Source organism: Tetrao urogallus, assembly GCF_951394365.1.
Source record: "Tetrao urogallus genome assembly, chromosome: 7".
NCBI lineage: Eukaryota > Metazoa > Chordata > Aves > Galliformes > Phasianidae > Tetrao > Tetrao urogallus.
Window position 1 is genome coordinate 46,904,751 of NC_136820.1, and position 14,878 is coordinate 46,919,628.

General features: G+C 49.0%; 2 protein-coding genes across 2 annotated transcripts in view; both read left to right on the forward strand.

Moving 5' to 3' along the window:
• The window catches only part of LOC306948513 (mitogen-activated protein kinase kinase kinase 3-like), a gene marked incomplete at both ends in the record, with an annotated part of 67,049 nt that extends 61,726 nt beyond the window's left edge, over positions 1 to 5,323 (forward strand). The window contains 5 exons of the mRNA XM_079538152.1: positions 457 to 605; positions 1,189 to 1,320; positions 3,712 to 3,841; positions 4,436 to 4,613; positions 5,095 to 5,323. Coding sequence (XP_079394278.1) covers positions 457 to 605; positions 1,189 to 1,320; positions 3,712 to 3,841; positions 4,436 to 4,613; positions 5,095 to 5,323 — 818 coding nt within the window. The remainder of the gene's footprint in view (positions 1 to 456; positions 606 to 1,188; positions 1,321 to 3,711; positions 3,842 to 4,435; positions 4,614 to 5,094) is intronic.
• A 2,460-nt stretch (positions 5,324 to 7,783) lies between these two features.
• ACAA1 (acetyl-CoA acyltransferase 1) lies at positions 7,784 to 14,654 on the forward strand (the record flags this gene model as incomplete). Its single annotated transcript, XM_079538500.1, has 12 exons — positions 7,784 to 7,972; positions 8,110 to 8,203; positions 8,451 to 8,508; positions 8,966 to 9,045; positions 9,588 to 9,630; positions 10,809 to 10,907; positions 11,057 to 11,137; positions 12,140 to 12,330; positions 12,428 to 12,607; positions 13,374 to 13,429; positions 14,204 to 14,349; positions 14,579 to 14,654. The coding sequence occupies 12 exons, from the start codon at positions 7,784 to 7,786 to the stop codon at positions 14,652 to 14,654; spliced, it is 1,293 nt and encodes a 430-aa protein (XP_079394626.1).
• Positions 14,655 to 14,878: the final 224 nt, after the last annotated feature.

The following is a 14,878-nucleotide window of genomic DNA, read 5'->3' on the forward strand; positions in this document are numbered from 1 at the left end:
AGGCACGTTGCACTGCCTTGCTTTTCAGTGGGGAAGATGAAGTCTTCATCACTGTACCTTACCTTTGCCTGGAGTAGAGTGCCTGCAGGATCAGCTGGATTTCATAGCTGGCCAAGTTGCAGAAAACTGCTTGTGCATTTCACTCTTACTCTGTTCGTACAGCAGAATCGTCCAGCAGATTTGGGATATGGGAACAAATGGCTCTGGAGGCCACCCCTTCCTTGTCTTCCTTTGCTCGCAGCACCCAAAAATGTTGCAGGCACTGCTGGTGTTGCAGGATCAATGTGATTAAAACTGATTGGTCTCAGTGCCCCTGGGAATGGATGGCTTGCTGTCCTCCAGGACAAGTTGATGGTACAGCTGCCCTGTTGAGAACATTGCAGACCTGATAAATGGACCCTGATGCTGAAGTCTCCCTGCTGTGCTCTTTTCTCATTCCTCTCCTCTCTGCTCTAGCCCTGCAGGCACCTGTGAACTGGAGGCTGGGGAAACTGCTTGGAAGAGGAGCTTTTGGGGAAGTTTATCTCTGCTATGATGCTGACACTGGTCGTGAGCTGTCGGTGAAGCAAGTGCCATTTGATCCTGACAGTCAGGAGACAAGTAAGGTGAGTATGAGGGCAGCACTGTGTTTTGTAGCATGTTGCAGGATTGTGGCTGGAGGATGGAGGTAGAGGTGGCAGAGGAGTCTGTGACACTGACAGAAGGCAATGTGTGCACACTGTGTTGGGTTTGCTGTCTTTGGTGTGATCCCTGATAGCATGTGGTGCCAGTCACTTTGTCTGCCTCCCTGTTTCTTGGTCACGTTGGCTTGCTATCCCAGATGCCATCTCTCAGAGATCTGCCTGCTTTGTTTCAGCCTTTTTGCTCCACTCACCTTCTTCCCACCTGGGGTGCTGTATTAGCTTTGTTGCTGGCTTTGTTCACACCTTCCCACAAAAATCTCCTTGAGAGCAGTTAAATGAATCCACCTCTCTCAGAGCCATGTGCTTGTGTCTCCCATCCATCTCTCTGCCGGTTCCTCAGAGCAACACTCGTTTCTGAGCCTTAAATGGCTGTTGCCTGATTAGGAAGCTTCATATGTGCCATGAAAAGTGTTGAGTTCTGAGCAACGTTTGGGTAATGCTCCTGTTGCTGACAGGTGTGTGTACCCATTCCCTTTCCCCATGGAGCCTGTCTGTTTTGTTGCAGGAGGTGAATGCCTTGGAGTGTGAGATTCAGCTGCTGAAGACGCTCCGTCATGACAGGATAGTGCAGTACTACGGGTGTCTGCGGGATCCAGAGGAGAGGAAGCTGTCGATCTTTGTTGAATACATGCCAGGGGTGAGTGCAGTGCTAAAGATTGTCCTGAGCTATGGAGAACAGATCTGGACTGCCTTGAGTTGGGTGACATTTGGATCTGGAGTTAAATTTGACGGCTGAGATGCGCTACTATAGCTGATAAAGCAAACAGCAAACCAAAACAGTGCATCTCAGCATCCCTAGGGCTTGACAAAGCGTAGATCGAGTCAGACATCGTGGTCAAGACCCTCAACTTGTGATGGGCCAAATCTAAAACCCCAAAGGCAGGTCTTAGGTTTGAGTCCTGGAGCTGGGTGTGTTCACAGTCTGGAATCTGATCTTGGTGAATGTGGGATGTGCTCCAGATCTGGTTCCAAACACTGGCCTGAGCCCATCCTTAAGCATTTATTACAAATCCCTGCAGGACAAGTTATTAGTACACTGTCCACCCACAGCTGTCACCAATTATTTATGGCTTTCAGCACGTGTGTGTTATAAACAGTGTTATTTGCTTGCAAGTCTTCTCCTGTTCAGAACAGAACCTTGTGTTGGTAGCATTATCCAGCTGAGCAGGAGTGGATTACATTTGTGTTTTTGCTGACGTTGGATTAAACAGCCATAGGGAAATGGAAGATTAGGAATCTTTGAGGGAATCTGAGCATGGGCTCTAGAATGCATGCAGATGAGTTGAACATCTCTGTTTGCAAGCATGCAAGTTACATCAGCCATGCAGACAAAGCCATTGGCTGGTATAAACCAGTGTTACTGTTTACACTGCTGGAGTATCTGCTCTCCGCAGTCCTGCCTGTCCAGCTGGATTCATTCTCCAGACTGTGGGAGAATAAACCCTTGTTTATACAGGCCTTGTTTGTAAGGTCAGAAGGAACTATGAAGTCATCTGGTCACAAAGGATTTTGGTAGTTTGTAAATGTGCTAGAAGCCCTCCTAGCACATCTTGAACACGAGCGATCGCGTGGATGTCCATGTGTTTGAGCACCTTCCAAGAGCCGTCCCCTGTCTCTCCATAGGGGCTGGTGTCTCACTTTCAGGCCTTAAAATGAGGCTTGGACCCGGAAGAGTAAAGCTCCAGAGCTTCAGCAGTACCCTTGCTGCTTATTCTGCACATGCTGGTGTTTGTTAGCAGCCAGGAAACCAACACTGGATGCTGGGGCAGTGTCCAGCAAGGCTGGAAGTTGAATGTTTGTTTTTTTTGTGATAAACCAGAGCTCTGACCAAATACAGATTGACTTTAGTGCCACAGTGACGACTTATTTCACAAAAGCAGCTCAGGGCTTTGCTTTCCAACGGCAGTGGAAATAGATTGAGTTCCCAAACCTTGCAGGTCAGCAGCTCTGTTTCTGGCTGGGTTTCTGATGATACACAGCTACCTTGGTAAAATCTTTAGGAGGTGAAGCTTTAATGCACTGTTAACCTGGCATTCTTACAGTCACTGCTGTTAGGTAGCTGACTGTATTTTGTGTTGTGCTCTGTAGAGTGCAGGAAGGGGTAATTTCACAGCATCACTTCAGCAGTGCTATGAAAGGGATATTAGAGGCCCATCCACAGGATTGCAGCCAGCCTCCACAGAAAACCAGAATAGTAGCTGGGCAGAGCAACAGCAGAGATGGGTGAATGTTGAAGAGCCGAGACAGTCTGAGTGACGTGGAGCACAGCATCCTGCTGTTCCCACAAGAGGAAGACTTTGGCAGCCTTGGATCAACTGTGCTGCAGGACAGGTAGAAGTGAGGATGAGTTTCCCTTTGCACTTTCTGCTCAGCCTGAATGCTGGAGGTGGATTTAGGTGCAACCTCTGGTACTGAACCCCAAATTTGCTCCAATTGTGACACAGTGAGAAATATCCATTTTAAGTCAACAGCAAATACAGCTAAAACCAAGGGGAGGATCTCCTGGGGAGGATGGATGTCTGCACCCATGCTTCTTTCCCTTTTTCATCAATAAAATCAAACCAGTAAGAGCCTGCATGCCTAGATCAGAAACTCGAGGCAGGGTGCACATTGTCTGATCGTGTTTCCCATGAGGCTGCCCTCCTTACAGCAGTGCTCCAGTGATCTTTGCTGTAAGGAGCCAGAGAAAGGCTTCGCAGGAGACTTGGCCCTGAGGTTGTCCTTCTCCATGAGCTATTGGTGGAGTCTAGCCACTAGAGGGAGGAAAAGATCTGTGCTTTGTGTTGGCAGAGAGTAGCACTCTTGGCCATCAGAGGCCCTACCACTTTTTCCATTGGAATGTGGGACACTGAGGACAAATCTTAGCTGTGTTCAGCACGTTGTGAATTTTTATCTTAATGTTTCTACAGCTGAGTGTTTTTTTCAAGCTGAGAAATGTAGCGGTGAGGCAATTTCAAAAAGTCCCTGTGACTTGATGCACCTGGCTCTGCTGGACTTCATGGCTGCTGCGTGTTGTTTCCTTGTGCAGGGCTCCATAAAGGACCAGCTCAAAGCATACGGTGCTCTGACTGAGAACGTCACTCGGAAGTACACCAGGCAGATCCTGCAGGGAGTCTTCTACTTACACAGCAATATGATTGTCCACCGGGACATTAAAGGTGAGCAGATCATGCCAGGAGGCTTCTTGATGCTTGCTTCACCCTAGCATCCCTCCGGCCCAACATCATTCTTGTGCAAAATACAGTGCTGGGATCTGGTATTTTTGCCCCAGCTTTGCCTCTTGCCTTCAACAGTTTGAACCATGAGAATCTTGCACAAGCAGCTGAAACCAAATTCTTGTTCTGTCTTTCTGCCTGGGATCTCACATTAAATACTCTTACTGTTAGCTGTCCGTGCAGCCATCAGATCTCTACACTTCTAAAAATCTGGTGCAACATACCCAAGAATTGAGAGACCCTGGCAATCAGAGGGATCTGAGGCTCTGTTCTGTTGTCAGGGCATGGGGAGGATAATTCATCATCTCACTGCTCACTTTTGGGGAATCTGCTGACTGAGGGCCGGTTGGAATCAGCTCTGCTGGACCGCATCTGCCTTAGCAGAGTGGAATTTTGTGTACCACTGAATGCAGCCCCAGCCCTGGGGGCTCTCTCTTGTGCTTTTTGCCTGTGCCCTTCCTGCTGTCCTCACTGTTGCTGCTCAGCTAGCTTGCTGCTTCATCTCTTGGAGTTTTTGTTGTTGCTTTGTATCCCTAGGTGCCAATATTTTGAGAGACTCTGCTGGAAATGTGAAACTTGGAGATTTTGGGGCCAGCAAACGCATCCAGACCATCTGCATGTCTGGGACTGGGATTAAATCTGTCACAGGAACACCATACTGGATGAGCCCAGAGGTTATCAGTGGAGAAGGATATGGAAGGAAAGCTGATGTGTGGTAAGGAGTACACTACAAACCCCACTACTACCATTTAAACAATCCTTTTGGGAAACTGCAGCAGGAACAACAGGCATAGCTAAGTGTTTGGAAGACAGAGCAATGCAAAGGATGAAAATGGGAGTTGAATGTTAGGATTGACTGTGGGATGTGAGTCGTAGCTGAAGGTCTCCAAAGGAGAGCACTCAAAACCACAGCTTGCCTGATAGGAAGGCCTGATACGTTAGGGCCATATGTGGCTCCAGCCCGTAGCTGTTGTTTCAGTCTGAAAAACAGACTGATTACAGAGTTTGTCAGAAGAGCTGTTGTGTTTTGGTTGCCCTGATTTTAAGTTAGCTGGATGCAGCCTCTCAAAGTCAGCTATCAGCTGTAGGATGAGACGTGCGAATCCTCTCTCACTGTGGGAGCAGTGAGCCCTGTACATAGTGCTGCCTCAGGCCCCTGTCTGCTGTCTCACCCCTGCCTGTCGTTGTTGTTGCAGGAGCGTGGCCTGCACCGTGGTGGAGATGCTAACAGAGAAGCCGCCGTGGGCAGAGTTCGAAGCCATGGCAGCTATTTTTAAGATCGCCACCCAGCCGACCAACCCCCAGCTCCCCGACGGCGTCTCCAGCTCCTGCCGCAACTTCCTCAAGCAGATCTTTGTGGAGGAAAAGCGAAGGCCGACGGCTGAGGACCTGCTGAGGCACCCCTTCGTCAACTGCGGGCTCTGAGCCCTGGCTGGAAAGTACTGATGGGAGGGGGGATGGCCGCCAGATCCACGGCCCTTTTGCACTCTGCATTCAGACCTCAGCACTGGGCCATCCTGGTGGTGGCCCTACAGGTCACTTCTTGCTCGTCACCACCTTGGTGGCCGCTGCCTTGTTGAATTTTGAAGCCACACACGGGACGGTCAGAGGCTGGGGATGGTGGCCACCACCGGGAGTGCAGAACAAGAAACTTCCCGGACATCCCATTTGTGACAGCCTCAGAGAGAGCAACTTCCTGCCATCAGCAGTGCTGCGGGGCATCCCCGCTCACCATGTCACTTATCTCTTGGGAAAAGTGCATTGGATTCATCTGTCCCCCTACCAGCAACCGCAGGACCAGCGCAGAAAGCAGATGTGCATCACTGCTCCCCACAGAGAAACACACCAGGCTTCTGCCAGGCTAGAGGAGATGATCCTCAGACTGCAGAGTTGGGGGACCCAGGTGTCACAAGGGGGAGGGAACCCGTCTGGAAGCGGCAGCATCTCCAGCGGTGCGGCGTTCAATACTGATCTGTGCCTTAAGCGGTTACAATCAAGGAGTGATTTGTGCTCGACTCGGCACAAAGTATGGAGTCGGGCACAATTAGCAGCAGCCATGTTGCCAGTGTGTGTGTGTGTGTGTGTGTGTGTGTGTATGTGTGTGTGTGGAGCTGCAGGAGGGACCCCTAAAATTAGACAGAGAGGAGCTGCTGGGTGCCCACCACTCCAAGTGGCATCAGCCCTGCAGGAGAAAGTTTAAGCCACAGTTGGGTTCCGGTCTCTTTGACCAACACTAGTCTGCTGGAAAACCTTCGGGGGGTAAACACAGGGTCCCTGGAAGCCAATGAGTGTCTCAAGTTCTTGATAGGACAAGGGGGAATGGTTTTAAACTAAAGAGGGGAGATTTAGATTAGATATTATGGGGGAATTCTGCATGATGAGGGCGGTGAGGCCCTGGCACAGCTACCTGGAGAGCTGTGGGCGCCCCATCCTTGATGATGCTCAAGGCGTGGTTGGATGGGGCCCTGGGCCGCCTGATGTGCTGGGGAGGCTCATGGCTGGGGACTGGATGGGCTTTAATGTCCCTTCCAATCCTTCTATGATTGCATGATGCCACAACTCTACGAAATCTGCCCCCTTTGGAAGGCCTGGTCCCCTGGCTCGTGTGTATGTATGTGTGTGTGTGTCTGTGTATGTACACATGTACATGTATACATGCACGTGAGTGTGACTCGCTCCTCAGGTGCCTTTGCCTTTTAATTTTTTAAAACCCTCGCAGTGTTCTGATGTACAAACTAGGAAAAGAGAATGTAATATTATGCCATGTAAATTTCTTTTATATATATATATTTTATTTCGGCCATAGCGTGTGAGAGCTCTCCGCGCTGTCTCACCGTGTAGCGTAGAGAAACGTTTTCCTTTCGTCGGGAAAAGGCTCCAGTGTGATATTGTATATCATCTTTACCATGTAGCCTATACATCTGTATAATTCCTTCTTATTGGGCCAGTTATCAGTAGGCAACCACTGTACATAGGGAGAGCTGTGCCAGGGCATGACGGGGCCTGCAGAGCCCAGAGTGATCGCCCTGAGCATCCAGGGCTGGCGGCTGTACCCCAATAATGAACCCGTGCGGCTCGGATCCCTCGGCTCTGTGTGGCTTCGTGTTGTGGCTGTGCCTTGTGGGAGCCTGGGGACCTTAGGGGGTGGGTGGGCAGAAATTCGTGCAGTCATTAAGGTTGGAAAAGATCACTGAGATCACCAAGTCACCCCAGCCTAACCCTCCATGCCCACACCCCTCAGTGCCACATCTCCATGGCTCTGGAACACCTCCAGGGACACCTCCACCGCCTCCCTGGGCAGCCTGTGCCACCGCATTACCACTATTTCTGAGAAGAAATTGTGCTTAATATCCAACCTGAGCCTACACTGGCACAACTTAATGCCATCACATCTGATTTTATCACTGTTACCTGGGAGCAGAGGCCAGCCCCCTCAGCACAGTCTCCTCTCAGTTGTAAACAGCACTGAGGTCACCCTGAGCCTCTTCTCCACACTGAACAACCCCGGCTCCCTCAGCGGCTCCCATCACACTTGTGCTCCAGATCCCTCATAGCTCCTGCTGACACAACCAGGATGCCGCTGACTTTCTCGGCCACCTGGGCACACCGCTGGCTCAGCTAACACCCACAGGTCCTTCACTCTGCGCCAAGCCCGCAGCGATGCATGGGGCTGTTGTGACCGGCGTGCAGGACCCGGCACTTAGCCGTGCCGAGCCACACACAGCAGCCCGCAGCCCAGCATCGACCCCTCTGTAGCGCCCCCGACCCTCGGACTTTGTTGTCAGCACGGCGCCCGCCCCCCTCTGCGCAGTGCAGCGCAGCGCAGCCCGGCGCTGGGGGAGGACGAGGGCGGGAGCGCGGGGCGGGGCAGTGCAGGCGGACAAGATGGCGGTGGCGCAGCCGGGCGGCGGGGCGATGAGGCGAATGCGAGCGGTGCTGGGGCACCTGTCGGGCACGGTCGACGTGAGGGCCGTCCCGTGTGGGAGCCGCGCCGCGGCATCCGGTCCCGAAGATGTGGTGGTGGTGCACGGACGGAGGACGGCCATCGGCCGGGCCAAGCGAGGAGGCTTCAAGGTACGGCAGGGATCCCCCAGCTCGAGGGGCGGCGTTCGGGGTCACCTCACGCTGCGACCCCGTGGGTCGAGGAGGAGAAGCGATGGCGGGTCGGTTATCAGCGCTCGCTGCTTGCTGTTAATCCCGTGTGCTTGTAGGACACCACGCCCGACGAGCTGCTGTCTGCCGTCATGACAGCTGTCCTGCAGGATGTCAGTCTGCGGCCTGAGGCGCTGGGAGATATCTGCGTTGGTGAGCGATGGGTGCTGTGTGGGGATGGCTTTTGGGATGCCGCTGCCTGCTGGGTACTTGGGGGCACGAAGGGGTGAACGTGTAGTGTTACAAAATCAGGACATCTGTCTGTCCCATCGAGGGGTTGGGCTCCGTCCTGCTGCACCTTGGCCCCGACCACCGGCTTGGTGATGTTAACATCCCTTCAGCATCCTGCCGTGTGGCAGGGCAGTGCAACCACTGACCGGGCCCATGTCTTTGCACCCAGGAAACGTGCTGCAGCCGGGAGCTGGAGCTTTGATTGCGAGAGTTGCACAGTTCCTAAGGTAAACTCTCACCTCGTCGAGGTTCCTTGTCGGGTCTTGGCTACAGAGCAGCACTGGGTCACAGGCTGCGATGAGGCAAATCACCTTTTGCCCACAAATCAGACTTTTATCGAGCGTTTGGAGAGCACTGTGCAAAGAGGCATTCCCTTGCATGCATACATTGCTAACCTGTCAGGAGCAGCAGTGACTGAGCTGGTATGGGGAGCAGGACCTGCTTACAGAGAGATTTCTGAAGGTAGACCTTGGGGGAATTGACACAGAGCTGCTTGCAAATCAAGTTTGGAAATCATCGATGAACTTTGCTTTCTCTTGGTGCAGGACCAAATAGGTCAACGAATGCATAATGGGATCTGTCTTGAGCATGAGGGTTAAAGTTTAATCAGGTGGCTTAATGTTCTCTCGAGGGGTTTGCTTTGTTGCGTGCTTCTCGGTGCTGAGTCTTTATCTTGTGTTCTAGTGGTATCCCAGAGACGGTGCCTTGCTCGAGTGTGAACCGGCAGTGCTCCTCTGGGTTACAGGCCATTATCAATATAGCTGGTAAGTGCATGGAGTATTATGGGCCCTCAGGCTAGAGTCCCACCCCAAGTGCTTATGTATCCCGTTGATTTGTCCTCCAATCTCTCCAAGCAGTAAAAACAGCCATAATGTCTTCTGCTGTTAGGAGTTATCAGTGGATTGTTGATGGAATGCTTTTATATTCCTGCAAAGCTGAGTTTACCCTTCCAGATGTGACTTGGTCTCCTGAAGATGAGATCTGCCATACATTCCGCATCTAGAAGGGTCAGTCCTGGCCTCACCACAGTATCATAGAAGCAGTGAAGGGACCTTTAAAGACCGTCTAGTCTAGCTCCCCTGCAATGAACAGAGACTTCTGCAGCTCCATCAGGGACATCTACAGCTAGATGCAGGCCAGGCTGTAGTTGGTCTTCAGCCATACCACCTCTTGACATGGCAGCCAGGAACATGGAGGGAATGCCCCATTCAGGTGTAGGGGATGTCAGCTTTTCCAGATCCACAGCCAAACTCAAAGTGCTTTTGCTCTTGATGATAATAAGAGTGTTTGTGCACTTCTGTTACAGGTGGCATCCGAAATGGGTCATATGACATTGGCATGGCCTGTGGGTAAGCATATCTTTTTATGGCACTTGCTTAGGCTTCCTGAAGGTAGTGCTATGTCCTTCTGCTTGTGTATGAGGAGTTAGAGATCCCTTCCAAGCAGATCTATGTTCCTCCCAAGAAAGAGATGCTATCATTCAGAGAATGGATCTCTGAAAGTCACCTAGTCCAACCTCTGATCAAGGATATCTTGCATTTTCCAGGGATATTTTCTTCACAGCTTGCTCTTTATTAATGTATTTATGTGGCATAGAGTAGAATTCAAACTCTCTTCCCATCTTAGGCTTCATGATCTGGGTTGACTGTACAGGAGCTCACTAGTCTAAGCGGTGGCTTTATATTTAGATGGTAATATTGGGTGTTTTCAATCTGCTCACTCACTTGTAGGTCAAAGACCATGGGATCCATATCTGAAATACTTTGTGTTGTGAAATGCAAATGGCACAACTCGTTCATGTCTCTTTGTCATGGGTTGCTTAATACTTACATTGTTATGCTGCCAGTGGGTTTTTAAGCTGTACCTGGCTATCATAGAATCACTGACTCACTAAAATTGGAAAAGACCTCTAAAGTAATCTAGACCAACCATCCATCTACCAACTACCAATATTGCCCACTAAACCATGTCTGAAGTCCCACATTTCCATGTTTCTTGAACACCTCTGGGGGTGGTGACTCAGGCACCTCCCTGGGCAGCCTGTACCAGTGCCTGACCACTCCTTTGGGTGAGATTTTTCTAACACCCAACCTAAAGCTCACCTGGCATATCTTAGGGCCGTTCCTTCTCATCCTATTGCTGTTATGTGGGAGAAGAGGCCAACCCTTACCTCACCACAGTCTCCTTTCAGGCAGTTATAGAACGTTGGGTTTCTCATCACATCTGAAGACAAGTGCCAGGATGGTCAGCAATTCCTTCCTTGGTATAGAACGTGAGAAATTAACTGTTGACATTGATATGGTATTGTATAGCAAAACAAAGACCAATTTAGTCTGTTTCAGTTTTGTGCTAATTGTATATTGATGCTTGAAGAGCTCCTGCCTTGGGCAGTTTTTACCTACTGGTTGTGTTTCTGTAGGGAGATAGGGAGGAATGCTGTTGAGTAACTGAGTTTTGATGGGTCACAAATGGACAAACGTTAGAAATGGAAGCAGCAGTAGTAACTTCAGCTCTTTCCTGTGTTTAGTGTGGAAACAATGTCCCTCAGAAGTGGAAATAATCCTGGTGATATCAGCTCCAGCATGATGGAAAACAGCAAAGCTCGTGATTGCCTTATTCCCATGGGGTAGGTGCCAAGCAGTTCCATGTTGAGAAGTCTGCAGCTAGCTTCAAGATTGAAGCCACTGCCTGTAGCTTGGGTTGTTCTGGCAGAAGCCAACTGCAGCATCACTGGTTGTGTCATTGGATTCTTTTTGCTGATGTTGTTTTCCCCAGAATAACCTCAGAAAATGTGGCAGAGAAGTTTGGAATTTCCCGAAAGAAGCAGGATGCCTTTGCCTTGGCTTCCCAACAAAAGTAAGTGCCTTCTATTTTATCTTTTTAACTTTTGGTTAAGGAACAGAGATAGTAAAACAGATTAAAAAAACCCAACAACAACAAAACATTGCTCCTCCCATAAGCAGTTAAGTATAGACTTCATCTTGGCTTTCAAAACTTGATGCCATGGAATCATTAGGGTTGGGAAAGACCACTGAGATCATCAAGTCCAACCATCGTGTCCAGAGTGGTGTGCTAAGGAAGCCAAAGCTGCACTGGGAGGTGTGTGTTCTTGCAGACACATCACTAGACATACAAGTTTGAGCACTGAGTGCACCTGTATTTATTAGAATTTAAAGGATACAGCTGTCATGGGGTTTCATAGTATTTTCATAGTGGCTTTGGCTCAGTGTCATTTTAAACTGAACATGAGTGCTGCAGCAGAAGGAATCTTTCCTAAGAGGAAATATTTGAAAGCAGCTGTTTGTAGAGAAGTGCTGAGCTGATATGAGTGGCTTCACTGTGCTGCAGGTGTTTGGCTTCAAGTGAGCCCAATTCTGCCTCCAGTAACCTTTCTCTTAGGTTAAACCATTGCCAAAGTAAGCAGACTCCTGGAGTCCCTGGGGCTTGTGGTGGTGGGTGAGACGTTAAAGCTAGTGGCATCAAAGAGTTAATCTGACTTTCAGAATCCTGTTTGAGCATCACCCCGGTCCAATTATTTATCTAATACAGGAAACCACTGCTCAGGCCAGTTAACCTTTAAATTCTGGCCGTGCTTCTAAGGAACTTGGCATGCCAGGCGTTCTCATTGACGTTGAACTGATAGCACAAAAGGGTATGTGAACATGATCCTCACCTCTCACCTGAGGAAGGAGCAATTTTCTGGCCTTTGGCTCAGGATGTCTGTGGGCTTACTGAGCTGTCCTTCAGCTCTTACTCCACCTTATTTGGAAATATTAAATATTTACATTTTATGAATTCAAATTGAAAGGGGATCTCGCTCAGAAGTTATTTTAACCTTCTGTGCTTTTCTTTTAACAGAGCAGCAAAAGCTCAGCAGATGGGACTGTTTAAAGCTGAGATTGTCCCAGTGAAGACCACTGTTCTAGATAACGAGGGCAACCAAAAGACAATCACTGTGCACCAAGATGAAGGGGTCAGGCCCTCCACGACCCTGGAAGGTTTAGCAAAGCTGAAGCCTGCCTTCAAGGAGGATGGCAGCACTACAGCAGGTCAGCTCTGTTGTTACATTGCTGTCATTCCCCTGGCTTGCCTGCCTTCCCATACAGCGTGCAGGCAGAGGAGGTGCTCATAGATGTCTTCCAACAGGTAACGCCAGCCAGGTCAGCGATGGAGCGGCTGCCGTCCTGCTGGCAAAGCGCTCCAGAGCCACGCAGCTGGGACTGCCCATCCTGGGAGTGCTCAGGTCCTTTGCTGTGGTTGGAGTCCCCCCAGATGTGATGGGCATAGGGCCAGCCTACGCCATCCCTGTTGCCGTGCAGAAGGCGGGTAAGGAACAGGCCATCACTCGCACAGTGTTCAGCACGGGGCTGAGCCACACTCTGACTGAAATCTGAGGGGATTTTGCTAGCAGCCAGAGAAACAGCTTACATTCAGAACCTTCAAAGAGGTCCTAGGATCATTCTAATACTATTAACTTCTGAGTTATTGTCATTTGCTCACCTTTGAGAAGCTCAGGATTAAAGCCCTGCACACTCACAATGAACTGTTAACATGTGGCACGTGACTTAGTGTTCACATAGTGCTATTTTCACTTAGTGCTTTTTTCACTTAGCATACCTACAGTGTGTGTGTGTGGTTTGCTTGTTTGTGTTCTGGTTTTCTTTATAGTTTTGGCATCTGACCCATGGAACAGGCTTTCCTCAGGTTTTTACCATACTCACAGGGTTAAATAGCTCATGATTATTCTTGTATCTCCCTGTCATCACTGTGGTCATAGGCTTGGCTGTACTGTCATCTTTCTGTCTCAAAATACTCTTCAATCCTTAACATCTGTGCAAAGAAATCAAATTTAATTGATGTCTTTTCAAACTCAGTGATAGGATACCAAGGGCTGTGATGTTTTGCAGTCTTTAGATACTGTTATACATAAACATGCATGTGAACATAGACACCCCACAGGGAGCCAGGGTCCTCTCCTATTGCTGCTAGTGGAGTAGAAGTAGAATTCATAAATGAAGACTTCAAGTTATTCCCTTTGATGCAAGTGATAAGGCAAAAATATCTTCTAAATCTTTACTTTTCTGAACTGTAGGTCTGACTCTGAATGACATTGATATATACGAAATTAATGAAGCCTTTGCAAGCCAGGTGAGTGATCATCATCACTTCGAGCCATTATGTTGTTTTGAAACATTACCTTTCACTTTGGTCTCAAAATTAAGATTTGAACTTGTTCCATGGATTACATTTCTCTGGCCAAATGTTAAGAACACGTACAGGTTACTTTCATTTTCTTTAAGTAGAAATAAGCAGGGCATTGTCTACGTAGCTTAGGATTGATTAAAAAAAATAATCAGACGACTCTCCACCAAGTATAGAGAATGTGAACCTTACGGTTGTATCCTAACACCAACTTGGGAAGTTGCTGTTTCACAAGGGCTGTGATTTGTAACTGGGTGATGTCAGCGTGTTGCAATTTCAGCATCCTTAATGAAATGAAGAAACTTTGCTCGTGTCTTCCACAAATATGTGCCTTGCCTGTTGAAAGTCTGTGGGCTCATTTGAGATGAAGGTTGATAGGTTTAGCTTGCTTCATGTGTTTTGGCTTTGTAACGTAGTTCCCTGCTTTCCAGGGTCTAGCTGATGCCAGGCTGCTAAAACCTAACTGCTTAATACTAAAATCCTTTCAAAGCAGCTGACACAACAGCATGGGTTTTATGTCAAAGAAAACATAATCGAGCTAAGTTAATTTTGAGCACAGATCTTTGGAAGCACCTAGACCTGCCTAGGACTGTCAGCCCAGCTCTTTGTGTATGGAGGAGATCACCAGTCTGCTCTGCAGCCCTCTGAGCTCTTTGCTGCAGGAGAGCTGAGAACTAACAGGCGAGAGCATCTCTATGAAACAATCCCCTGTCTTTACAGGCTGTGTACTGCGTTGAGAAGCTGGGCATTCCCCTGGAGAAGGTCAACCCCCTGGGAGGAGCAATAGCACTGGGGCACCCGCTGGGCTGCACTGGCGCTCGTCAAGTTGTCACTTTGCTCAATGAATTGAAGCGTAGAGGGAAAAGGTGAGCACCAAACAACAGTACTGGCCTTCAGTGTATCCAGAGGTAATTTAGGCATGGCATTGGTTTGGGTTTTGCCCTTCTCCCATTCCTTTGATAGCTTTGAACATGGAGTTAGAATTTTATGGTGACACTGGAGAGTGGTGGATAGCTGGAAGTTATTGGATTTCTTTTCTTGCCAGGTAGTACAAGCTTGATGTTTATCCTAATTCTCTGTATTCTTTCATTTCAGAGCATATGGTGTTGTATCAATGTGCATTGGAACCGGCATGGGAGCTGCAGCAGTATTTGAGTATCCAGGGAACTGAACTCCAGCATACTGACAGCCCAACACAGCAGCTCATTCTCTGCCTTCTACAGTACTAGCAAATGATTTGCACTCTGAAATCAAGTGGATTCAGGTTTTTGTTGCTAGATCTACAAATTTCAGGCACAAAGTGTGAAGTAGAATGAATCATACAGGGCTGATGTGCAGGTGGGAGAATGAAAACCAGCACCTGCTTCAGAGCTGAAAAGCAACCTAACGAGAGAA